Raw genomic sequence first — 26358 nt, forward strand, 5'->3', positions numbered from 1 at the left:
TGCCATGCTGCCTTCCTTTCAGGAAAAAAGGCTTGTTGACTTTGTCGGCTGTCTGAAGAGTTCAAAGCAGAAAAACATGGTGTCATCTTTTGAGATATTCATTTTATCAGTGAGAACTTGAAAATGAAGTTAAAAATTAAGCGACAAAGCCAACCTCAGGCTCTCTGCTCTGAGAATGTAGGGCTAAACCTGATTCAGTCTGCCTGCCATGTGACACATTTTTTATCCTTGTGAAATTGTGGAATTATCTGAAAAGAAAGAAGGGATGAAAATGTCTTCTTTCTTAAAGGTAGCCTTATAGTCTAGGGCTTACAATACTGGTTTAATGGTGAAGGTAAGTGCATTTCTTCTTTTTGGGTTGGAAGATAATTACTAACCAGAGATCTGTTAAAGGGAGGGAATAGTCTGAGGGGAAGTCAGAGGAAAAACATTGTCAGCAGCATAAGAATCTCCCTCTGGGAATGGTTCCTGGTTTCAAAGTGAAGAAGAGACTTTCTTAAAAAATGCAGTTGATTCAACCAAGACCCTAGAGGAGCAAGACTTGAGAGGCCACCAGTGCCAATGGACTCTGTGGACAATGGTCACTTCTCCAAGGATTCTGTGAGTATTTACTGCGACATCTTGATAAGTCGGACAGACTTTGGCTGCAGGATAAAATAGTGGATCAGAACTAACAAGGTTTGGGGTTGGGGACTGTGACTCATGGAGGACAATGGCAACCCACTCCAGTACTCTTGCCTGGAAAATCCCATGGACGTAGGAGCCTGGTAGGCTGCAGTCCATGGGGTCACTAGGAGTCGGAACGACTGAGCAACTACACTTTCACTTTTCACTTTCATGCACTGGAAAAGGAAATGGCAACCCACTCCAGTATTCTTGCCTGGAGAATCCCAGGGACGGGGGAGCCTGGTGGGCTGCCGTCTATGGGGTCACACGGAGTTGGACATGACTGAAGTGACTTAGCAGCAGCAGCAACTGTGACTCATTAGCCTTTTCAGATTTCTGTATATAGTTGAAATTGTCTCTCAGAAACAGGAGAATATGAACAAAGTCGTGAATAAGGTTGAGGCAAGAAAACTTGTATACTTGTGGAGATCACCTGGTTTGTGGCCCTCACTGTGCAACTGAGGAAAGGTGTCCAGAGAGATTGTGGTTGGTAGCTATCAGTGCTGTGATGGGAAGCCGGGGACAAAGACCCACGGAAGGTGCCCTCTCCCCACCTGCCCAGGGAACATCCCAATTCCGTAGCATAGATGGACTCATACAGGCTTGGAAGACATAGCCTGTGGTCATTGCTTGGAGGAAAGGTGCTCAGGCACTCCTGTGTCATCTTTTACAAGTGGAGCTGAGTTCCCTGTGGGCAGGGCCCCAGTTGCACCTTAATTTTGATATAACCCTGCCTTCTAAGATTACCCACTACTACTGCTTGGTACACTTTTTTTCTTCATGATATGAATTAACAGCATGATGTAAAGGATCTACTGAAATAGATAATTTTATTCCCAAACTGCCAATCTTTCAGAAAGGTAAACAAGTGATAAAAAGAGGTCTCAGTTTTACTAACATAGAAGAAATTGCTTCTTTGCATGTTCTCTGATGTTCGTAGCAAGGTACATCCCTTCCTCCTCCATCTTCTAGATTCTAGTCCAGAAGAACCCAGTACTAAAAGGAAGTATTTAAAGCCAATTTAGCAATCAATCAAAAGCATTTTTATAGAAAGATATTTAATTTACTATAAACCTGTATTTATTAATCTGAGAGGGCACAAGTGCCAATTTTGTGACTGCTATTTTTCCTATTGTTAATATCAATAACATTTTGCAGTGTATAATATTTTACATTGAGAAGGCATGTCTCATTCTTTTGTTTTCATTCTCAACAATTCAATGAAGTAACATTATCCCCATTTTTCCTATGAAACAGTGAAAGTTCTGGGATCTTATAAAATCTGCTCTGGTTTACTCAAGACTGAATGACAGAGAAAAACTTGGTCCTTGGATACCCTTTGAACTGCAGGTTCCTGCTCTTTCAACCACATATAACATTTACTCTGAGTAAACTAGGGGACTCAGCTAATAGAGATGATGCAAGACAGGCTCAATATTAAGGGGAATCTAACAGCAATAGAAACAAAATAGAAACAAAATGATAATAAAATAGTGAGTTCTAGACTACCAATAAGAGAAGAAAAAAATCTTATCTTTTGCTGATGCCTAAATCATCTATATTATCAATTTTATACCAGATACAACTCTGTTTTGTGTTATGAAGTTATTTTTAAAGTATAGAATTTTCCTTTAACTTAATTTTAATTCAATTTTTCTATGTCTATTTGCAACTTTAACAGTAGGAGTCACTATTTCTTAGAAATGTCACTCGTGAGTAGGAAGACACTTGACAATGTTTATGATTAGGCTAAAAATCATTCCACTGTCTTTAAGTAATATCAGTTATGCTAATTCACAGATCCCATACTTTTATTTGCTTCTGTGATTATTTTAGAAAAATAGGTTCCATTACTGTGTCACAGAAGGATCCTCATTTAGAATGGTTTGGGATGTCTGCCTGATTTCTGGATTTGTCTCATACCAGGAAGCAGAGAAATTAACAACAGAAGTTAACTCTTGAGGCAAAATTTAAAATAGCATTTGAAACCATGAAAGCTAAGGTAGGGATGGCAGCAGATGGAAGGGAAGGAAACTAAAGTCATAGGTTTGTGTTATAATTTCACTAACCAAAAAAGCCAGAAAGAGGAGTCTTCTTTATTTCTTTAAATATTCGAAGCTCAACCTGAAAGTATTTCCATCAGCAAATTTCCTTCTGGAATAAATGATTAAAACTTAATATAAAATCATAGACAAGCAAGAAGGGTATACTGTAGAGCACAGGGAATTATAGCCATTATCTTGTAATAACCTAGAATGGAGGATAATCTGCCAAAGTACTGAATCCCTATGCTATACACCTGAAACTATTACAGTATTGTAAATCAACTATATTTCAATTTAAAAAACAACTTAAAATTATATACATTTCTGCCTAGAATGCCTTACAATGAAACTACCCTATTGCATTTTAAACTTGTGCTTAAAATGTGAACATAAAGAGGAAGTCGTATTAACAGGTAGAAAAAAGCATCAGTCTGGGCATCAGGAGACCTGGTACTGACTCAGTAAACTCTGTGACTCGAAGCAATTTTTCAAACTTTCTATACATCAGTCTTCTTATTAAAAATAAATAAAACAAATATTTGGGTTAGAGACTCTGAATCTCTTTCAGCTCTAGAGTTCTATGTTTATAAGACTGGTTGGAGTGGTTGATGAGAAAACTTTGAGTATAAGTACTTGTAGCTGCACATACAGTTAAAAAGTTGCCTTCAGCCAAGTCTTGGACTCTTACATAACAAGATAGATCAAATAGAAAATAGTCCAAACTCCAGGTCAATCAGATGGCCACTCCAGTTTCTTCAGCTGGGATCTGAGTGTTGAGTCCTGAACTGAATTCCTGATGTCAGCCAGATGTTAGTAGAACTAGAAGGCTTCCAAAACAGAGCAAAAGCCAACATATTTCCTGGTACCAATGTTCTCTTGTTAGCAACTGGCCATCTATTCTGTCTCTTATAATAGAAAAAGAAAATTTTAAAACTTAAATGGAGTGATCTCGTTCTCAGAATTTTAGAGTCATTTAGCAAGCAGAAAACTATCTTGACTATGCTGTATGAAGCCTCATCATTGCTCTTTCAAAGACACCTTAGCTTTTTCTGAGTGTAAAATAAGTAACTACTAATTGCTTATAATCAAATCCCTTATGATTATACAGTGGAAAAGACAAATAGATTCAAGGAATTAAATGTAATAGACAGAGTGCCTAAAAAACTATGGACAGAAGTTCGTGACATTGTACAGGAGGCAATGATCAAGACCATCTCCAAGAAAAAGAAATTCACAAAGGCAAAATGGTTGTCTCAGGAGGCCTTACAAATAGCTGTGAAAAGGAGAGAAGTGAAAGGCAAAGGAGAAAAGGAAAGATATACCCATCTGAATGTAAAGTTCCAAAGAATAGCAAGGAGAGATAAGAAAACCTTCCTCATAATCAATTCAAAGAAATAGAGGAAAACAATAGAATGGAAAGGTTAGAGACTCTTCAAGAAAATCAGAATACCAAGGGAACATTTCATGCAAAGATGGGCACAATAAAGGACAGAAACAGTACAGGCCTAACAGAAGCAGAAGATATTAAGAAGAGGTGGCAAGAATACATGGAAGAACTACACAAAAAAGATCTTCATGATCCAGATAATCATGATGGTGTGATCACTTACCTAGAGCCAGACATCCTGGAATGTGAAGTCAAATGGCCTTAGGAAGCATCACTATGAACAAAGCTAGTGGAGGTGATGGAATTCCAGTTGAGCTATTTCAAGTCCTAAAAGATGATGCTGTGAAAGTGCTGCACTCAACATGCCAGTACAGTTTGGAAAACTCTGCAGTGGCCACAGGACTGGAAAAGGTCACTTTTCATTCCAATCCCAAAGAAAGGTAATGCCAAAGATTCCTCAAACTACCACACAATTGTACTTATCTCACATGCTAGTAAAGTAATGCTCAAAATTCTCCAAGCCAGGCTTCAACAATACGTGAACCGTGAACTTCCAGATGTTCAAGCTGGTTTTGGAAAAGGCAGAGGAACCAGAGATCAAATTGCCAACATCCACTGGATCACTGAAAAAGCAAGAGAGTTCTGTTAAAGCATCTACTTCTGCTTTATTGACTACGCTAAAGTTCTTGATTGTGTGGATCACAATAAACCGGAACATTCTTAAAGAGATGGGAATACCAGAACACTTTACCTGTCTCCTGAGAAATCTGTATGCAGGTAAAGAAGCAACAGTTAGAACTAGATATGGAGCAACGGACTGGTTCCAAATTGGGAAAGGAGTACGTCAAGGCTGTATATTGTCACCCTGTTTATTTAACTTATATGCAGAGTATATCGTGCGAAATGCTGGGCTGGGTGAAGCACAAGCTGGAATCAAGATTGCCAGGAGAAATATCAGTAGCCTCAGATATGCAGATGACACCACCCTTATGGCAGAAAACAAAGAGGAATTAAAGAGCCTCTTGATGAAAGTGAAAGAGGAGAGTGAAAAAGCTGGCTTTAAAGTCAACATTCAAAAAACTAAGATCATGGCATCCAGTCCCATCACTTCATGGCAAATAGATGGGGAAACAGTGGAAACAGTGACAGACTTTACTTTTTGGGGCTCCAAAATCACTGCAGATGGTGACTGCAGCCATGAAATTAAAAGATGCTTGCTCCTTGGAAGAAAGGCTATGACAAACCTAGACAGCATATTAAAAAGCAGAGAGGTTACTTGGCCAACAAATGTCCGTCTAGTCAAAGCTATGGTTTTTCCAGTAGTCATGTATGGATGTGAGAGTTGCACTATAAAGAAAGCTGAGTGCCGAAGAATTGCTGCTTTTGAACTGTGATGTTGGAGAATACTCTTGAGAGCCCCTTGGACTGCAAGGAGATCCAACCAATCCATTCTAAAGAAAATCAGTCCTGAATATTCATTGGAAGGACTGATGCTGAGGCTGAAACTCCAATACTTTGGCCACCTGATGCAAGGAACTGACTCCTTGGAAAAGACCATGATGCTGGGAGAGATTGAAGGCAGGAGGAGAAGGGGACAACAGAGAATGAGATGGTTGGATGGTCTCACCAACTCAATGGACATGAGTCTGAGCAAGCTCCAGGAGGTGGTGATGGACAGGGAGGCCTGGCATGCTGCAATCCATGGGGTCGCAAAGAGTCAGACACAACTGAACTGAACTGAATTGTTTGAAAAACCACTTGGTAAATATGAAAAATCATAACGTGACCATGGTGTGTTCTGTAACCCTGAAAAGGCCATTGCTGTCATTTGTGTAAATCTGTTTCTCTCTTTTTGGGTGTGCATGTATCAGCACAGGCATAGTGCCTGCTTTGTACACTAGAGTACAGGCGTTTCCTTAATGTTATAAAATAGGTTCGAAAACAAATAAGTCCAGTACAAGAATCTATTACAGTTGATTCATAAACTCTTACGCTTAGGTTAATTTGTCTCCAATATTATACTGTAATAACTAATACTACAAATAATGTTTTTGGACAAAACTCTTCATCTGTCTCTTTTATTGTCATTTTTCATCCTGTGGGCATAGATAATATTCTTAAGGATGCAGATAAGTCTTATTAAATTTATGTGCAGAAAGAATGCAAAGCTTTGAATGATGCAATGTAAGTATGATACATGTGTTTGTGAGGTCATGGATGCTTCAGTTTAGGAAAAGCTGCAAAACTGATAATGTTCTTAGAATAAGGATTGTATGGAAAAGAAATAAATGTATGAATCCCCTGAAGATCGGTGTATAAATATCAAATTAAATGTGTCCAATTTGAAGTCATGAATTCTCTTTGCCTGTTAAATAGCTGAATTTACTTGTAATTGTAGTAGGAAGCCCTCATTCAATGTGATTTTACAGGTGACTTGAAGAACTTTTCAGCCCAGCGAAGTGTGCCAACTATGTTAGCAAAGATAAGAATAAGCATTTTAAGGTGTTACATATTACAGTAATGTATATCTGTTACACGATATCATTGTTCATGCTCAAAGAAGACACCTTTGAGTGAATGTTGTTCTGTTTGTGCAGAAAGAACAGAAACATGGTCAGCTGGAACTTTCCTTCTCCAGCTCTTGAGCTCAATTTAGCTTTCATGTCTTCTGACCTGCCTCAAGCCATCATACTGCTTACCTTTGCATGGTTCTCTGTGGTTTGCAATTTTCTCATTCAATTCTTGCAGCACCACTCAGAAATGAGACATTTTTATTGGACAGGAAATGGCTAATTAGAGAATTTAAATGACTAGCTCTAAATCATTTAGTTGAAGCTCACAGTCAGATTTTCTTATAAAAATCAAGTCCTCTGTAAGCATGACAATAAGAAAGTGTACTGCAAAATGTAAATCATACAGCTGTGTTGGATCACAATTTTCACTGATGCTGGGAGAAGGCAGCATTAACATGAAAAAATTGTGTCTTGTTTTGCATTGTTGTTCTTCCCTATAGATAAAAGCCTGTCGTGGTAAAAGAGATTCAGGGCAGAGGAAATCTCCACCACAAAGTGTGGTACCATTTCCCAGAGGAGCCAAATGGATGAGAAGCCTTCCACCAGGAAAAGTAAAGCCACATCTCTATTCTCAACCTACTTATGGAACAGTAGAAGCTTATTTCCAGTGTTCTTCACTCAACTTTGCTCTCCTTTCTCCTCCTTTTTCTATCAAGCCTCCTTACTGTGAAGACTGTCTCAGTGTAATATGAGACCAGCTCCAGCCTCTCATCCTATTACCTACTGCTTTTTCCTTAGGGAGCACTGAATTATCTATGAGATATTAGGTCAAATGATCAATGAATCCTTGGACATAAGAAATGAAATGAGTCCTGAAAAGGTCACTTTAAACAAACCCCCTCACCCATGTATGAATTCCTGTTGTAACATCTTTGCCCAGGAGCTGTTTCCTCTGAGTGTGGAAACCTCCATTAATAGGGAAAATAATTCTTTTGCAGGCAACCCATCCTATCCCTGAGCCTATTTGGCCATTAAAAATGCTTTCTTCTAGAATATTGTATCTGTTCTTCACAAGTTCTCTATTTCTGTTTAGTTCCAGTTCCCCGAGTATGCAGAGAAAAGTTTTAATCTTTCATTCATGTGAAAATCCTTTCAATATTGGCCCATTGTTCTACTATGTGGAGACTTTAAAAATGTGTTGCTCTTATAATAGGACAACTTGTCCAGTACCATATCACCTACAAACAGTAAAAATGGTTCCCCATATTAGCTTTTTTAAAGCTGAGTATATGTGAAGGCAGAGTTTAGTGACATACATCAAAATATTTCCAAGTGAAAATTACACTGAGGAGTTAGTGGATGTGCTCATTTAATGCACTATCTCTCAAGTATTTTAAAAGAGAACCCTTGGGTATATGATTTGTTTAATTCAAAGTAGCTTCTATGTATAAACTTTCAAGCTTTATGGTAAATGAATATACAAAATGGATGAGACCCCAGACTTGAGGCTGGGAGACTCAGGTTCTGTGACTGACTCTTCCTTATCTTCCCCATTCACTTTATTTTGGAACACTGTGACATAAATACCTTCATTTAGTTTGTCCTATATTTTCATGTGCTACCCACACCTCTGAAGAAGGCCTTACTTGATTGTAAGAATCCTCTGAAAAAGGATCTTACTTGATTGTAAGATCTCTGATTTATTATCTTGAAATCAACTAAAGATTGTGTCAAAGGAGGGTTGTAGTTGTGGTTATTTGAGTAAGAAAAAATGGTGAGACTGCATAATATCATCTGTAGTTTTCTCAGATTTAGCAGTGGGAGAAGTGGAAAAAGGCACTCACTGCAGATATCTGTGTTATTCTCTAGGTCCTGAATTCTGTTCATTACGCTATGGACTGGCTCTCATCATGCACTTCTCAAACCTCACCATGATAACCCAGCGTGTGAGTCTGAGCATTGCAATCATTGCCATGGTGAATAGCACTCAGCAGCCTGGTTTATTCAATACCTCCACAGAAAGACCTCTTGCATTCACCTTCAATCACTCCAACAGATCCATCAAGGAATTTAATACAGCAGAAGTAAGTGTAGTGGAGAACAAGGCTCTTTGTTGAGAGGGAAAACCCAATTTGAAAAGAGGACTTGGATCTTGATTCTGTGGTGTATAGAACATGAATTATCAATAACAAACTAAAAATGTCTGGGATTATTGTTCTCTGAGATATTGCTTACCTCTGTGGTTAGTCTTTCACTGAGATGATTATGATTACAAGGTTGTGGGTGTGACTATTGGAAAAAGTTGTGGATGCTTCTAGAAAGGAACAGCTTACTGGATATCTTCAATGAAAAACGAGGCACTGTCTCAATACATCTTTCTGCCTGATTCTAAGCAGTTCTCTGTACCTTTTATTATCTTTGAGCCATTTTACAACTCTAAGTTCTATATATTAACAGTAATAAAATGATTCTTGCTCATAGCTCTGAAAATGAATTTTGTCTTGTGGAAAATCAATTGATACTCTCCTCCATGTGCCCTTCAGTTGAATAAGTTAGTTTTGCCATATATTTAACATCTATTTCAGCATTACTTCCTGCTTATAAGTATGTGGTTCCTTGAATTCTCCTTTGGACCAGTTGTATCATCTTACCAATTCCTTCATTAGCCAATGAGTTAAATAAAATATCACCTGTTCATCTTATATTTATATGAGAATAATCATTCAGTCAGTCAGTTCAGTTGCTCAGTCGTGTCCGACTCTTCACAACCCCATGAATCGCAGCACGCCAGGCCTCCCTGTCCATCACCAACTCCCAGAGTTTGCTCAAACTCACGTCCATTGAGTCGGTGATCCCATCCAGTCATCTCATCCTCTGTCGTCCCCTTCTCCTCCTGCCCCCAATCCCTCCCAGCATCAGGATCTTTTCCAATGAGTCAACTCTTCGCATCAGGTGGCAAAAGTATTGGAGTTTCAGCTTCAAGCATCAGTCCTTCTAATGAACACCCAGGACTGATCTCCTTTAGGATGGACTGGTTGGATCTCCTTGTAGTCCACGGGACTCTCAAGAGTCTTCTCCAACACCACAGTTCAAAAGCATCAATTCTTCTGTGCTCAGCTTTCTTCACAGTCCAACTCTCACATCCATACATGACCACTGGAAAAACCATAGCCTTGACTAGATGGACCTTTGTTGGCAAAATAATGTCTCTGCTTTTTAATATGCTATCTAGGTTGGTCATAACTTTCCTTCCAAGGAGTGTCTTTTAACTTCATGGCTGCAGTCACCATTTGCAGTGATTTTGGAGCCCAATAAAATAAAGTCTGACACTGCTTCCACTGTTTGCCCATCTATTTCCCGTGAAGTAATGGGACCAGATGCCATGATCTTAGTTTTCTGAATGTTGAGCTTTAAGCCAGCTTTTTCACTCTCCTCTTTCATCAAGAGGCTTTTTAGTTCCTCTTCACTTCCTGCCATAAGGTGGTGTCATCTGCATATCTGAGGTTATTGATATTTCTCCCAGCAATCTTGATTCTAGCTTGTGCTTCCTCCAGCCCGGCATTTCTCATGATGTACTCTGCATATAAGTTAAATAAGCAGGGTGACAATATACAGCCTTGACATACTCCTTTTCCTATTTGGAACCAGTCTGTTGGTATTATACCCCATTTAAATGTTTTCCTTTAAACTATCATTTACTGTACATTTCTAAATGTACAGTAAAATCATCCTCTAATTTTATGATTTTGTTACCTTGGAGCCAGCTTATTTATAATGACCTCTCTGCCTCAAATCTTTCTTCCATTATTCATTCTACACATTCACACTCCTGTGCGTAAGAATCCAGGATACCTTCAAGTTGCCAACTCCTCTCTTGAAATGCTGCACTTCTCCAGAACCTGGCCCACTTCTCAGCACACTCATATCTGCTGTCAGTGGCTCAGGAACAGTCTTTGCTCTGAGCAAGTCAGAATCCTGGTTAGTTTCTAATCATTGTATATCATTCCAAATGCTACAAGTCCACTTTTGCTGTATTTCTTCAATGACAATGAGTTTTCCTATTTCTCTTTATACAAATCATAGTCATTCTACAAAGAATGATTCAAGTACTTCTTCCTTCCTGGGACCTTCCCAAATTGTTCTTCCCTCTTCTCAAAGTCCCTATTTTACTGCAGTTCATTCTCAAGCTTGAATTCAGACATGAATCATATATCTTGCTTTATTTGTAGTTATTTTATATTTTTTATTTTATGTTTTGGAGCTCTTCAATGTATACCATGGTGCCATGTATCTAGTGGCTACAAAAAATTATTTATTGGGTTATATCAGAAGAGAAATGTGGTCTTATTAATGTGTAATATGTGTTTTAGGAAGTCAGTTCTGCTAGGATAGACCATGATTCTTAAATTTGATTTTAGGGAGCAATTTTGATAAGCATTCAGTAAAGATGTGTTTTGAAATTTTTTGAAAGCATGTCACCTGAATTATTTACTAGAACCGAAATAGTTAAAAGGTGATCTTTCACTGTATTTCATTTACATCTTCCTATCAGCTACCTATATAATCATTTCTTTATCACTTTTCCTCTTCATTTACTCTATTTTGTCTCCATCTAAGATAATCAATTTAGGAATATAATGGGTTGTTTGGAAAAGTTGGATATTTAAGTTTAGTTAAAAATGGAGAAAAACCAAAATTAGTATTACATAAGAGGGCCAGAATCCAGGTGGCACAGTGGTAAAGAATCTGCCTGCCAGTGCAGAAGGCACAAGAGACACAGATTTGATCCCTGGGTCAGGAAGATCCCCTGGAGTAGGAAATGGCAATTGCTCCAGTATTCTTGCCTGGGAAATCCCGTGGACAAAGGGGACTGGTAGGCTACAGTCCATGGGGTCACAAAGAGTCGGACACAACTGAGCACAAGCAGCTCTGGCTATAAATTAGATTTTTTATAAAATAAATTCTTAGTAAAGAATTTTCCTTCCCCCCAACCCCCACCCCAGGTCTCTGTATATGAATGGAGTCCAGAAACTCAGGGTATCATCTTTAGCTCCATCAACTACGGGATAATACTAACTCTGATCCCAAGCGGCTATTTAGCAGGGATATTTGGAGCAAAACAGATGCTTGGTGCTGGTTTGCTGATCTCCTCCCTTCTCACCCTCTTTACACCATTGGCTGCTGACTTTGGAGTGATTCTGGTTATTGTGATTCGGACAGTCCAGGGCATGGCTCAGGTAACCAGTTACTTTCTCATTCTGTGTGGGATACAGGTTCCTGAATTCTACTGGAGATCAAGTCTTACTAATTGTCATTTCAGGGTATGGCATGGACAGGTCAGTTTACAATATGGGCAAAATGGGCTCCCCCACTTGAACGAAGCAAGCTCACCAGCATTGCCGGATCAGGTAAGGATGCATGTATGGATCACAACTTTGTAATCTGCTTCACCCTATCACTTCTCTCCTTGTATGCCTAGTTGGTTTGGGGGACAAGGAGAAAAGTGCTTTAAAAAAAATTCAACAATGTAAGACAGTCACACAACAAATAAGATAAATATACCTGTCCTGTAAAGTCACTAAGACTTCAGACAGAAAAGACCATTGTGAGCATTGTGAGGTCAGTCAGAAAAGCCTTGTAAGGAAAAGTTTAGAACTTTAAGAGTTTGCATAAGTGGAAAAAATCAAGTAAACTGTATAAACACCATGTTAGTAAAGATATGCAAATGAGAATTAAGACTATCAGTGGTAAAGAGATAAATCAGGCTAGAAAGTAGAGTTTAAAGAGTGCAGTTTTCTGAGCTCTTTACTTTTCTAAGCTAATAGTTACAACAACCCTTTGATGACTATTTTAAACTCTCATTTTACACAGGAGGGAACTAAAGTATGCAAAGATTAACTAAATTTCCCAGAGGCAAATAGCCAACAGGTGGTAAAATTGAGGTTTAAGCCCTGGCAGTTTGGTCCCAGAGTGCACACTCTGGATCACCATGCTACACTGCCCTTCTGAGTGTATAATCATACTAAGTACTAACTTCATCATTCCTCTTTGCCTTATGCTTGAAGAATAGAACTGCGCGTCATAAAGCCTTTCACTCCTGGTCCCATGAGTGGGTGCAGATTTTTACTACAGAAACAACCCTCCTGCATTCTGGCTCCTTCCAGTGTAGTTATCATCTCTTCTAACTGTGAATATTCCCAGTTGGTCTTTCTCCTCTTTGTTTCCTTCAAACCTCCCTTTCCATCAAGCCAAGTTATCTCTTTAAAGCATAGATGGGGCATTTTTGCTAATTTGCCTGGGAATCTTCAATGTATTCCTCCATCTTACAGATAAAGATCTTATTACATGGATATAAAGTGCTGCGGTTCATGGGGTCGCAGAGTCGGATAAGACTGAGCGACTGAACTGACCTGAAAGATGCTTTACCGTATGGTCTCCTCCTGCATTCCCACTCAATATTCCTCTGTAAGCAAGGCTCAGGTCACACTACATACTAAGTGCACTTAAAGTCTCTCTTTTTCTACAAAAATTCCATCCACCCTACTGCTTAGGATGTGTAAACAATTTTTGATTTTATCATCAATTTTAATTTTCTCCTCATGTTTCTCCTCATTTCTGCTTATACTTTCACAGAAAATTAGTTTTACTATCATATTTGTATTTCACATTTTTTCCCCAAAATTTCATATGGGGACCCATTGAAGGGGTCATAAAATCAATTTAGTAGGTCAAAAACCAGTGTTTTAAAATAAAAATGAATAGAATAAAGTAGAAAATTTTGGAGTGAATTGCACATGGTAAGGCTAAGTATTGATTCATGAAACTTTTGTTTGACGTGTGTGTGTTTGTATTTGTGTATAAACTGTGTTGCCATGTAAAATACATTTCTTATTGTGAGTCTCTGAAAAATATGTTCAAACTCAAAGGTCTACAGTGTATTACACTTTAATAGTGAATTTTGTTCATGTTCACTGGGCTGAAATCTCCTTGAGGTCAAGGACTTTATCTTATTCGTTTTTGTAAGACTTTCCTTTTCTGTTGCCAATCTCATATTGCCCTCACCAAAATGTAACTCTAATTATAAAGAAATATTGTGGGCTTTGTTTACAGAGAGTTTCTATGACAAATGGGATTTGGATTTGGTCACGTTTGTGTTAAAGGAGCCATTGAAGCATCAGGTGGCATATCGCTATGATTTATTAATTCTAATTATTTTCCATGACTTTACTGGTGGAGATCTGTGAGCTGGAATAAAGTCTCTCATTACCCAGTAATTCTAAATCTGCCACCTCACTGTTGGAATAACACCTAGGGAAGTCATTCAACCATTGCTATTTTCCTCAGTTTGTTTTTTGTTTTTTTTTTTTTAATCCCTCTTCTCTTCAGGGTCAGCGTTTGGGTCCTTCATCATTCTCTGTGTGGGGGGACTAATCTCCCAAGCCTTGGGCTGGCCTTTTATCTTCTACATTTTTGGTGAGTCACTTTCTCTTAAATCCTAACATCTCCACTTCCCAGGCATTTGTTTTCATGCTTACAGCACCCATGATCCATATTCTTCCCATTTGAGAGAAAATGCATCTTTATGGTGCTGACTTCTGAGAAATCAAGAATGCAACCTTACACGCTCATCCCAGGCTTCTTAGAATCTCTGCCACCACATCTGAATTGCCATGTTTAATTGCCGCATGTAGTTAAGATGTCAAAACTGTTAAAGCACATTTTCAATTTGTCTTCATATTTTGCTATAATTATTGTTTCTGCCAAGGTACCCTTAACCTATTCTCTACCAGGTGAATCTTGTAAAGTTCAAATTAAATGTCCCCTTCCATATGGGGATTTCCAAGTCTTATCCCATCAGATTAAGTCTTTCTATCCTCTGTGATGGTTACTGATAATTTCTTTTCTACGCTGTGTTGACATGTCATTATTTATTTCCCCTTTTTCCTCTCCACTAGTCAGTGAAATGATTAAGGCAAGAAATCTATTCCATAATTTTTTCATCACTTTGGTACTATCACAGTGCCCAACCTATAGCTTTACAAATAAAAGAATGGATAAATCCAGTAATTAGAGGGAATTTAAAGAACATTAATCCACAGAGTCTTTAAAATAGAATCTTTTCAGATGACAAGTCTCAGCAATGAGACAAGTTTCTATCTTTTTGTTTTAACTAATCGGTATCATTCAATATGGTTCTGGCTAGAATGGCTTTCTCATTAATGATGCTACTCCCAAGTCATTTTGGTTCACACATGTTAATCAGGTACTGTTAAGAAATATTATTCTGGAAATCCATAATGGATATATCATTTGAATATGATAACACTATCTTTTGCAAATGTGTTGGAAATTTTTCCTTGCCACACCAATTTTATGCATCCATTGGAGTCTGAAGAGTAATTAATCAGCTATGCAAAGGTATGTCATGCTCCTGCTTCCTCCAGAGGGCTCTGACGTTGTCAAATGGCATTCTACATTTAGTCAAAAGGAGATTTGTAGGTGGGTTGAAATGAAAAATGGTAAAATTTAGGTCCTTATGGTGAAATAACCATGAATTAACATGTGTGTTTTGGGGGGAGATATGCTACTTCAGAGGAAACTCCCTTCCCCCAGCTCACAAATCTACCTGAAAACTAACTGGGTCCCGGCTTCCCAGGTAGCATTGGCTGTGTCTGCTGTCTCCTGTGGTTCACAGTGATTTACGATGACCCCTTGCATCACCCATGCATAAGCATCAGAGAAAAGGAACACATCGTGTCTTCTCTGACTCAACAGGTACTGTGCAACCCTTCTACTTGTGGACCATGCAGAGACCTCCAGGGTAGGGTGTGGGGCTCTCAGGAGAGGCACCCTCTGACCTGTTCTAATACCCATATTGATTAGATGTTTCCTTTCAGTCCAGTTCTCCTAGACGATCTGTCCCCATAAAGTCTATGGTCAGATGCCTACCACTTTGGGCCATTTTCACGGGGTTTTTCAGCCATTTCTGGTTATGCACCATAATCATAACATACCTACCAACGTATATCAGTTCTGTGCTCCGTGTCAACATCAGAGACGTGAGTATGCTTCCTGTACTTTTATGAACATATTAATGGTAAAAGGAGAAACAGTTCTGCGCTGCCTACTACACTTTGGCTTTGCATATAATCACTCTTTTAACCCTCACAATGATTGAGAGGTTTTGTGATGATTCCCATTGCACAGGTGTATAAATAAGGGCACGTAGAGGGGGAAGACCTCCCTGGATTACACAATTATTCAGTGATTGAGCTACTACAGTATCTGTGTTCTTAACCACTATGCAATGTTGCCATGCTAGCTGATGCTTCCATTTCCTTTAGAAATGAATTGTACTCTTCTCTGGAGTCCAGTATAATGCAAGTGCTGGCCGTCTTACCTGAGACAGTGTTCTTCTTATAGAAAATGATGCCAATTTCTTTAAAACAACTCAGAGTGTCAGGAGGGTGGGCTAATGGTTGGTCTGTGTCACTAATAAAATCTGCTGCCATATGTACCTCTGTAACTACTCACTCTGTACATTTCCCTCCTTCAGAGTGGGGTTCTGTCCTCCCTGCCTTTTATTGCTGCTGCAAGTTGTACAATTCTTGGAGGTCAATTGGCAGATTTCCTCCTGTCCAGGAACCTTCTTAGATTAATCACTGTCCGAAAACTCTTTTCATCCTTAGGTAAGTCTAGGCAAAACTCAGTTAACAAATCCCTTTTCCACACATGGTCAGATGTTCTTGACAGTGTGTCCCCATTGCCCAGGGCTCCTCCTTCCATCACTATGTGCTGTGGCCCTCCCTTTTGTGGCTTCCAGTTATACAACAACCATTATTTTGCTGATACTTATTCCTGGGACCAGCAACCTGTGTGATTCTGGATTCATCATCAACACCTTAGATGTTGCCCCCCGGTAAGATCTTTACCTGTTTGTCCCCTTCCCCAGGCCTTTCTGGAGGTTTAGACTCGGTCTTTTTTTTTTTTTTTTTAGACTCGGTCTTTTTGTAACTCCTTCTTGTTGTTGACATGCAAAAATTGATGGCAGAGTACTAACAAATATCGAGAAATGTCAGTATGTGGCCATGACTTAAGGCATTTTTAGAACAATGGTGCCCAATCTTGGCTGATAACATTGAGGTGAAAAACTTCCCTACCTTCCCCACTTGAGACTGGACTGTGTGTTCTAGGAAAGGACCCATGCATATGTATTTTGGAAAAGCTTCCATAGTGTTGATGATATTAGCTACCATATATATACATGCTTGCCATGAGCCAACCCCTATTTAAAGGACTTCTCACGCATCAACCTCTCTGATAGCTCAGTTGGTAAAGAATCTGCCTACAATGCAGGAGACCCCTGTTCAATTCCTGGGTCAGGAAGATCCACTGGAGAAGGAATAGGCTACCCACTCCAGTATTCTTCGACTTCCCTTGTGGCTCAGCTGGTAAAGAATCCATCCACAATGTGGGAGACCTGTGTTCAATCCCTGGGTTGGGAAGATCCCCTGGAGAAGGGAAAGGCTACCCACTCCAGCATTCTGGCCTGGAGAATTCCATGGACTGTATAGTCCATGGGGTCACGAAAACTCTGACAGGACTGAGTGACTTTCACTTTCATATATCAACACATCTGATCTGCACAACTACATGCCTTATTGGTATCTTCACTTTATAAGAGAGATAGATGATAGAGGCACAAGAAAGTTAAGTGACATGCCTGAGGTCATGCAAAGGCAGAGTCAGGATTTGGACCCAAGCCATCTCTCCAGAGTCTGTCATCTCGTCCACTGCTCTAACTGCCTGCCATACTAAGACACTGGGGTGGGAACCTGGGCTCCTAGGAGATAGAATTGTTTCCTAGTTGTTGAGTTGGTGTTGTGGCTTCCCAGGTGGTGCAGTAAAGAATTCGCCCGCCAATGCAGGAGACGCAGGAGACTCAGGTTCGATCCCTGGCTTGGGAAGAACCCCTGGAGTAGGAAATGGCAACCCACTGTAGTATTCTTGCCTGGGAAATCCCATGGACAGAGGAGCCTGGCAGGCTATAGTCCATGGGGTCCTAAAGAGTTGGATGTTGAGTTCGTAGATAAGTGATTTCAGGATTTGCAAACTGATATTGCCTGAGCTGTGTTGAAGTGAACAAAAAAATCTGCAGTAGTCTAAATGACTTTGCTATTAGAGCTGAACTGCATTAGTGTTGAGTTACTGAAAAGACATAGGCAGCTTTCTATATAAAATCATCTATAAAATCATCTCTCCACAGATATGCAAGTTTCCTCATGGGAATCTCAAGGGGATTTGGGCTCATTGCAGGAATCATCTCTTCCACTGCCACTGGATTCCTTATCAGTCAGGTTGGGCCAGTTTATTGAACATCTGCAAGTGGCAGGTATTGTTTTAGGCACTGGGGATTCACAGCTGGGCCCCTGTTCTCAAGGACTATGTGATCTGATGGGGAAAATCAACATGGATATCAGCACAATTATTCTGTTTGTAGGGGACTCTAAGTCAGACACTGGTAAGTCAGATTTCCCAGGGAAAGAGAAGTATAAGCTGAATTTCTAAAAAATGAATAGATGTTAGATTGATGAAAATGAGCAGTTCGGGCAGAGAAAATATGTGCATGTGCATGTGACTTCCTGGAGGAAAAAAAGAATGAAACAGCTCTTATGACTAGAGTGAATGATACATGTCAATGATAAGAGGTGAAGTCACAGCAGCGAAAGGGGAAAGTTATGAAGAGTCTGTTCATATTAATCCCAATTTCTAAAATAATTATTAAATGGAAACACAAAGGGTCCCAAGACCAGCTTAAAGAGAATTTAAATCATGGGTGAAACGAACGGCTGTGAGACAAAGTGGGGAGGATGGCCCATGAGGCTTGCTCAGTACCAAGTGTGGGTTGGTAGGGAAGATGGAAAGGCAGAACCAGGCTGGGATGGCAGGATAGTCGTGAGTCAATTTATCAAAAAGAAAAACAAAAAAATCATTTTAATACATCTCTAGGTGACCTATTTTCAGGTTACTTTTTGACCAAATTGCTAGGAATCCACTGTGACTATAATGCCAGAAATAAACTATGACTTATAAGGGTTTCAAGAGGAGACTCATACAGTCAGACCAAATATGACTCACATCATATTGAGGTGTCCATTCAGGGGGTTACGGTGATTGATGCCAATAGCCAAAAACAGAAGAGTGATGATCTTCAGGCTGTTATTTTAGGCATAATTTAAATGAGTAATATAATATTTTCAAGACTCTAGATCCAGATTTCTAGAAAAATATTAGTATAGGTTGATTTAGGGGGGCTTAAAGAAAAATTCATTCCAAGTCAGAAACTAGTGTGCTTTTTAGCATCTTCTTTGAGAATTCAAGGTGTTAAGTGGTTATTCCATATCATTCCCTAGATTCTTATGATCAGTGTTGCAATATACAAAATGGAGGCTTTCTAGAACTGATGGAGAAGCAACTCTGAGATTGATAATTCTGATTTTTGGGTTTTTTTTTTTTTTTTTTTTTTTTTGCCTCCAGGATTCTGTGTCTGGTTGGAGGAATGTATTTTTCCTAGCTGCTGCTGTCAACATGTTTGGCCTGGTTTTTTACCTTACATTTGGACAAGCAGAAATCCAGCACTGGGCCAAAGAAAGGACTCTCACCCGTCTCTGAGAATATAGTTACAAACTTCAATGTAGTACTTTGCATTAACTTTTCAACATTTTTTTACTTATTGTTATTCTTGGCCACAGACTTGGCAGTTCTCAATTTTGGTTGCATGTTCGATTTCCCTGGGAGTCTCTAAAACATCCAGGTGAATGGGATCTACTCCAGAGATTCTGAATGAATTGGTCCGGGGTAGAGCCCAGATATCACTAGTTTTTAGACACTCCCCAGTACTTGTGACACACACCCAGGGTTGACAACTGCTGGGGAAACCTGAAACATCAATCCCGTTGCCTTTGAATTTTCCTTTTTGGAAAGAATTAGAAAAATAAAAATCTGTGAGAAAATAATCACTGATAAGTACCTTCATGGGGGTTATTATAGGTGCAGAAAATATCTACTATATCCATAGTCGTATGTTATATAGCTCAGCACAGAATATAATTTTAAGGCTGTAATCCACAGAATTAACATTTTTATTGTTTTTATACATTGAGAAATATGGATGTTTATTTATGTGGTTACATTCTATTAAAATTCACATGCTAAAATTAAATGGGTCATTTTAAAATTATTTACACTAGGATTATTTCCATCAGGCAAAATAGATATTTACTTATCCTAACTATTTCCAGGAGATTAACAACCAGGAAATGACAAGGAGATTAAATTAGATTAGCTAAAGATCATAGGCGAGAGCACATAGAATTGGAAAACCTATAACGTAAAAAGAATGAATGTGAAGGGAGGCAATGTGGTAACTTTTAGAAGAGACAATGAGATAGTTTGGACCATAGATTGAAAACTGGAGGAAGGCAACAGAGACATTTTCAAATGAAATGAAAGTTTAAATGGAAGAGAAGAAACCTAACGACATAAGATGTAAGAAATCATAGAACAATATCACACACCAGAGAAATTCTTTTCAGGATTAAAAAAGATCATTTGACCTTTTTTAGAGTTTCCTTACTTTCTCAAGAGTCTCAGATAGTCATCATCAACCCTAAGAGGAATTAATTCTGACTCCTAGTACTTAAAACACATCCTCTAGGCTGTCTCTACACAAAGAGCTGATATCAGTTTTGCTACAGCTATCCTAGAGGAGAAATTCTTAGCATGTTTAGAAGCCAAGTAGAACCACAAGGACTAGAGCCTTGGGCTAATTGAGAAGATAACGAGAACCTCCTAGTACAAATCAATCGATATTTTTGAGCTAGTGCTTTAAAGGAAACTGATTGCCAGGCTCTGAGGGTGATGCTGAGATGAGAACACTCTAGCTGTATCTTCTGGGTATTTATAGTTTGGAGAGGAAGGAGAGTTTGTAGTAAACCAAAAGAAGAACAAACGAGAGGAGTAGCATAATGGATGGGCAAATTGAACACAGGAAAAAAAGAGAAAAAACCTAGACTACCCAACAGGCAAATGTTTTGAACAAGGACTTCATCAAAGAAAAATTCAAGTGGCCTATAAATGTATAAATTGGCCCTCAACTTCCTTAGACTTTTGAGAATTGAATATCAAAACCACAGTAAGATACCACTACGTGCTTAACAGAAAGGGAAAAATAAAAGAAAATGGAAAACAGCAAACACTGGCAAGATGTGAAGCAACTGGAACTCTCACACCCTATGACTGTGAGTATAAAAGAACTCGGGAAAAGTCTCTTGGTAATATCTCCTAAAGCTAAATTTAGACATTCCAATGATTTAGACATTTCACTTAGAAATGTACACAGATATATGGAAAAAGATATACAACAATGTTCATAGGAGCACTATTTATAATAGCCCAACAGCAAACAACTTAATTGTCAAGAGAAAGATGATTAAAAAATTATGGTCTATTCCTATAGCAATGAGAATAAATAGACCACAATATGCAACACCATGGATGGATCTCATAAACACATTTTAAGTGAAACAAGACAAAAGTTACCTTCTTTTAGGAGTTTAAATAGTTTGGGGGAGAATGGATACACATATGTGTATGGCTGAGTCCCTTCCCTATTCACCTGAAGCTATCACAACATTGTTAACCAGCTATAACCCAATACAAAATAATAAGTTAGTAAAAAGGGAGGAGTACTCAGTAGGGAGTAATAAGAATCTAAAACAAAGTTTAAATAGAGTTTTGTTTTTTAAAACAGACAAAGCTAATTATTAAAAATCCAGGTAAGGATTCCCCTTGGGTAGGAGAGGGAAGACGGCGCTTAAAGGAGGCTCCTGAGGTACTGGTAATAATCCATTACTTGGGTGCTAGTCACCTGGGTGTTTTAACTTTGTGAAAAGTGTACATTTATGATTTGTACATTTTTATGTGTATTAAAAGTAAAACATTTACTTAAACTCCATGTTTCATCCACTTCAAAGTTTCTCTTCTCTCTTCAGCTTAGGTCTGACAGACAGACACCTGGGAAGGAGCCCTGATCTCTACTTTCCCATTCTCCCTGATCCTCAGATTCCTCCTCCTTTGCCCGACCCACCAGCATCAGAGCAGAAGGCAGCAGGGCAGTCTCTGTTGTCAGCTTCTGGATTAAAGTCTAAATTCTTAAACAGCAAAATGAGCAAGCTCAGGCTTCCCAAGAAACCCTATCCCTGGAAGCATCAGTTGTCTTCAGAGGTAAAGGTAAGAACAACAATGGCTCAGCATTTCTAGGCTTTCTGAGCACCTGCTTTGATTATTCCTGAAAAATAACATCTGTGTGTCAGAGACACTTCAGTTATCTTTCTCCATTTGATGGTCTGAAGCAGTTACCCTCCACATTTCCTAAGGTCTTCAGAATAGATGCATTGTGGTTGATAGGAAGCATCTCTAATCCATCTCCCCTCCCAAAGAGTTGTTTCTAACATTAACAATTCTTTTCTAATATTCATTTCTAACATTTAATGTAAATTAATTTGTTTTTCTCAAAAATCATATTGATATCTATTGAATGAGATGATCTGCTTCTCTTTGATTATTAAATATTATACATTAATATAGTTCTTAATGTTGAGCAAACTGTTTCTTCAGTATTCTTTTGATAGACCACAGAATTTGATTCACTGATGGTTTCTTCAGGACTTCTGCTGCTTTACTGGTATATGACATTGGCTCTGGATGCATGAGTGTCATGTCTGGATATGGGGTTTATGCCGATTTCAAAACAAGAAAGGAGAACTTTCCTTATTCCCCAATACTCTGAAAAAATTAACTAGAATGGAAATTTTATTGTTGTTATTATTATCTGAAGGCTTGAAAACATTGGTTTATAATTATGTAGGCTTAAATCCCATGGACAGAGGAGCCTGGCAGGCTACAGTCCATGGGGTCACAAAAGTCAGACACAACAGTGACTAAACCACCACCAAAGCTACTTTGAGAAGAGTTCTTTGATAAGAGGCTTTATTTCCTTTGTGTTATGGGTCTGTTAAAGGGCTCTATATTTTCTTCCATCAGTTTTGACAACTTAAGATATCTTGGAAGATCATCCATTTTATACATAATTTAAATTATATTTGCAAAATATTCCAGTGTTTTATCAATTATCTTTTTATAATATATTCATGTTTTTCTATAGCTGAGGTTTGAGCTTCTTTTGTACCTATGACATGATGCCTGTGTGCTTTCTTTCTGCTTCTTCATTAGACCACTTAGTGATTTATTTATTTCAAAGAGAGTTTGTCTCTTATTTTTTACTATGTTAGCCTTATCTTTTGTCATTCTTGCTTCCTGTTTCCCTTTGTTTTACTTATAAATTTTGTTTTGACTATTTTTATTTAAATGAAACAATTTAAGGCAGAGAGGAAGACTTGTAGTCCTCTTGTTTGTGAAGATTACATTTTGCTGTGTTGTGCCCTCAAATTTATTGTTATCTTAATGCTTTATTTCTCAAGTTAATAAACTATGGAGTAAAAGGTGAATAATGTCTCAGTGCTTCATGGTACACTGAGACATCTGAACGTCTCACCTAAGTACAGCGCCTTGGCTTCATTGCCGTTCTCTGAAATTTTGCTCTAACTTGTTGCAGTTAATGTACTAGTGTCATGTTAAGTACTTTGCATACGAGAATTGCATTCTATTGAATATCATAGTTGTCACTGTTATTTGAACTTAATTCAAGGGTCACTAGGGTGAGGCAAGCCAGATGTCAGGGAGGCACTCTTTCTCAGGCTCATTTTATGCAAGCACAGAATTGGCATATGAGAGTGAGTATCTCCTTAATTTTGCACCATGGGTACCTCTTGCTTACCTTAGCCTAGCCCTAGCCACTAACATTTTTTTTTCATGAACCCACCCCCTGCATCCACTTCTTCTGAATATATTTCACTGGAGATATTTTAAAACAGTTCTTGAATAATCCTTAGTCCCATAATAGTGAATAATTTCTTTTTTCAAAGGAATACTATCATTATGGAACCTTAATACATTAAAATATTAACTTAGCCAGTATTGACTTCCTTCAAGTCTTTTCTTGTGTCTAATATAATAATGAAGTCTGATCAGCCAGCTAACTTTTGTAGGAGAGGTATATTTAGACTCAGTGGTATAAGATTCTGTCTTTAACCTGAATTCCATACTTTGACCAAGATGTTCCAAGATGTTAATCACTTCCAACTGATGTTGCCTTGAACATTATGAATGATTAGCTTTTCATCTAGTGGTCTTAGAGTTTCCTTCAGTTTTGCTTTTTAATTAGTGATTCTTCTCTGTTTGTTGAAAATCCTTCATCTATTTATCAATATGCTAGAACCTTATATCTGTCTTCTAATTTCTGCTGACTTTTATCCTTGGATCTTTTACTTTGTTTTCTCCATGGAATTCTCAGTGCCAAATGCACATGAACACATTTCCCAAGGTCTTCATCAAGCTCCCTAAGTTCCAATTTATTTCCTAAAATTTCCTGAAAATATGCCTATGTTCACACTATCCATCTATTAAAAAAAAAATGGCATCTACACCTTTTTTTGTGGAGCGATACTTAGAGTGTAAACAAAGAGTTTCCAAATATTGGTTTGGGGATTACCTGTTAATGATTAATATTCATCTGGCTTTTGGTTCTCCTGCCTTTTCTTGTCTGCTGTATGTGGCTCTTATTATAGGAGAAGACTGGTCAGAGTTGGAATGTTCTGAGTTCAGAACAACTGAAGCAAGGCAGGTTAGGTAACTAGTTCTTTCAAATGAAGCTGGACTATTTTCCTGGAGTACCAAGTTTCAAGATGTATTTGATAAAATCCTCCAACCAAAAAACTTAGATGGTTATTTTTTATTAAAATCAAATCATGTCATGAAATATTTATTCTAATTGAAGTCATTCCTCATTTTATTTTATCTGGTGTGTGCTTAGTCACTCAGTTGTGTCCGACTCTTTGTGACCCCATGAACTGTAGCCCACCAGGCTCCTCTGTCCGTGGGGATTCTCCAGCCAAGAATACCGGAGTGGGTTGCCATGCCCTCCTCCAGGGGAACTTCCCAACCCAGGGATCAGACCCAGGTCTCCTGAATTGTAGGTGGACTCTCTACCATCTGAGTGACCAGGGAAGCCCTATTTTTTTTTTTTTTTTGATATTGCTTAAAAATAGACAATTTGTATAGAGAAGTGGTTTTCAAACTGTTTTGACTGTGTATCACATAAAAAATTTTAAAAACTTTAGGTACTCTGCTAAATATTTTTAACTTGACATCTAAAACTTCTCATCAAAAATAGAAATGACTTGCTTTGTAAATAAAAGAAAATATTTTATCTTATAAGATGTTTAATATTTTAGGCCATGCAGCCTTCTTGAGCTAAAGTAGTGGCAGGGACAGATACAGTTCCTGTCCATGTGATATAGAGGAAAACAATAAGTAAACTACATATTGTGTGGAAGCAGTCAATGCTAAGGAGAAAAATTAAACAGGGAAGAAGGACTCATTGAAAAGTTGACATTTGGTTAAAGTCCTACAGAGGGGAGGCAAAGGGGGAAAGTAGATTCTAAGTCAATCACATATTACAATCAGGATGAGAACTAAGGGAATGTAATGTAGAAGAATTTGAATGATTGGAAGAAGGACAAGGTGGCCAAGGAAGACCTCACTGATTCTATTTATTTGGCTGTGCTGGGTCTTCACTGCTGCACAAGCTTTTTTCTAGTTGCAGGGAGCAGGAGTTACTCTCTAGTTGTGGTGTACAGGTTTCTCATTGCTGTGGCTTCTCTTGTGAAGTGCAGGATCCAGAGCCTTCAGACTTCAGTAGTTGTGGTTCCAGGGCTCTAGAGCATAGGCTCAATAGTTGTGGTGCATGGGCTCATTTGCTCCACACATGTGTGTCTCCTGCTTTGACAGGTGGATTCTTTATCACTGAGCCACCAGGGAAGCCCATGAAAACCTCACTGAGAAAGTGACCATTGAGTTGAACTGAGCACTGAAAGTTGGTAAGAATTACTAGATAAATAAGGCAAAATAAGCAGCATGAATAAGAGAAAAAATAATAAAAAACAGTAACATAATAGCCGACATTTGTGGAGCGCTTATTATGTGCCAGCTAATTCTTACAACAACCTAACAAGTAGGTAGTATTTTTGACCCTAATTTTACAATGAGGCAACAGGGGCAAAAAAAGATGTTCATAACAGGATGTAGAATCCTGGTGGTCTCATTGGATCTGAACCATCAAGAAAATTCAGAAGATATGAGATGGTTCTTTTCAGAAACTGAAGATAGCAGTGATTTTAAGAAAGGATATAATTTGACACCATTGTAGAAGTTAATGGCCTTTAGTTTATGATAATATGCAGAGTGCTGAGAATCTTTTTAGTGTGTAACCAGTGTTTTAAGAGAACTTGTAGAGAAATAACTAATGGTTCTGAGAAAATTTAATCTAAACAAGTCTTACTTTAGCTAAAATGGCTCCACTTACAAGATAGAAGTTTTGGCATTTGACTTTAAATGAAGGCTAGTGAGGCTAATTAACGAAAAGCTTTCAGAACACAAGGGGAGCACAAAGTAACCAGAATTTATGTGCTCTCCAAGTTTGCCTGAGTAATGTGTGTGGGAGGAAGCCTGAAGTTAATGCCTTCTTATCTTGCAGGTTGGCCTATTTCTGTCCTAAAATCAATTTTCC

At 38.4% G+C, this 26358-nt stretch overlaps 1 protein-coding gene across 3 annotated transcripts; it reads left to right on the plus strand.

Annotated features, from left to right (window-relative positions):
• Window positions 1-175: 175 nt before the first annotated feature.
• On the plus strand, window positions 176-25947 carry SLC17A2 (solute carrier family 17 member 2). Of its 3 annotated transcripts, XM_043908338.1 has the most exons (14): window positions 177-334; window positions 510-600; window positions 7112-7222; window positions 8481-8695; window positions 11615-11848; window positions 11932-12019; window positions 13998-14084; window positions 15268-15386; window positions 15509-15670; window positions 16168-16300; window positions 16383-16530; window positions 17878-17968; window positions 19149-21902; window positions 25581-25947. In XM_043908338.1, the coding sequence occupies exons 3-13, from the start codon at window positions 7195-7197 to the stop codon at window positions 19281-19283; spliced, it is 1440 nt and encodes a 479-aa protein (XP_043764273.1). In that variant the 5' UTR covers window positions 177-334; window positions 510-600; window positions 7112-7194; the 3' UTR covers window positions 19284-21902; window positions 25581-25947. The 3 variants fall into 3 exon arrangements, with proteins under 3 accessions (XP_043764274.1, XP_043764273.1, XP_043764272.1); XM_043908337.1 differs by lacking the exon at window positions 510-600; XM_043908339.1 differs by lacking the exons at window positions 510-600; window positions 25581-25947 and having other exon boundaries at window positions 176-334; window positions 17878-18003; window positions 19149-19278.
• The last annotated feature ends 411 nt before the right edge of the window (window positions 25948-26358 follow it).

Source organism: Cervus elaphus, chromosome 7 (assembly GCF_910594005.1).
Source record: "Cervus elaphus chromosome 7, mCerEla1.1, whole genome shotgun sequence".
In the NCBI taxonomy this organism is placed as follows: Eukaryota; Metazoa; Chordata; class Mammalia; order Artiodactyla; family Cervidae; genus Cervus; species Cervus elaphus.

Excerpts from the sequence above, each read along its gene's own strand:
- SLC17A2 (XM_043908338.1), top strand. The coding sequence starts at position 7,195 with ATGGATGAGAAGCCTTCCACCAGGAAAA. Across the intron at positions 7,223-8,480 it reads GAAGCCTTCCACCAGGAAAA|GTCCTGAATTCTGTTCATTA; the intron begins GTAAAGCCACAT and ends GTTATTCTCTAG. Across the intron at positions 17,969-19,148 it reads CTGGATTCCTTATCAGTCAG|GATTCTGTGTCTGGTTGGAG; the intron begins GTTGGGCCAGTT and ends TTTTGCCTCCAG.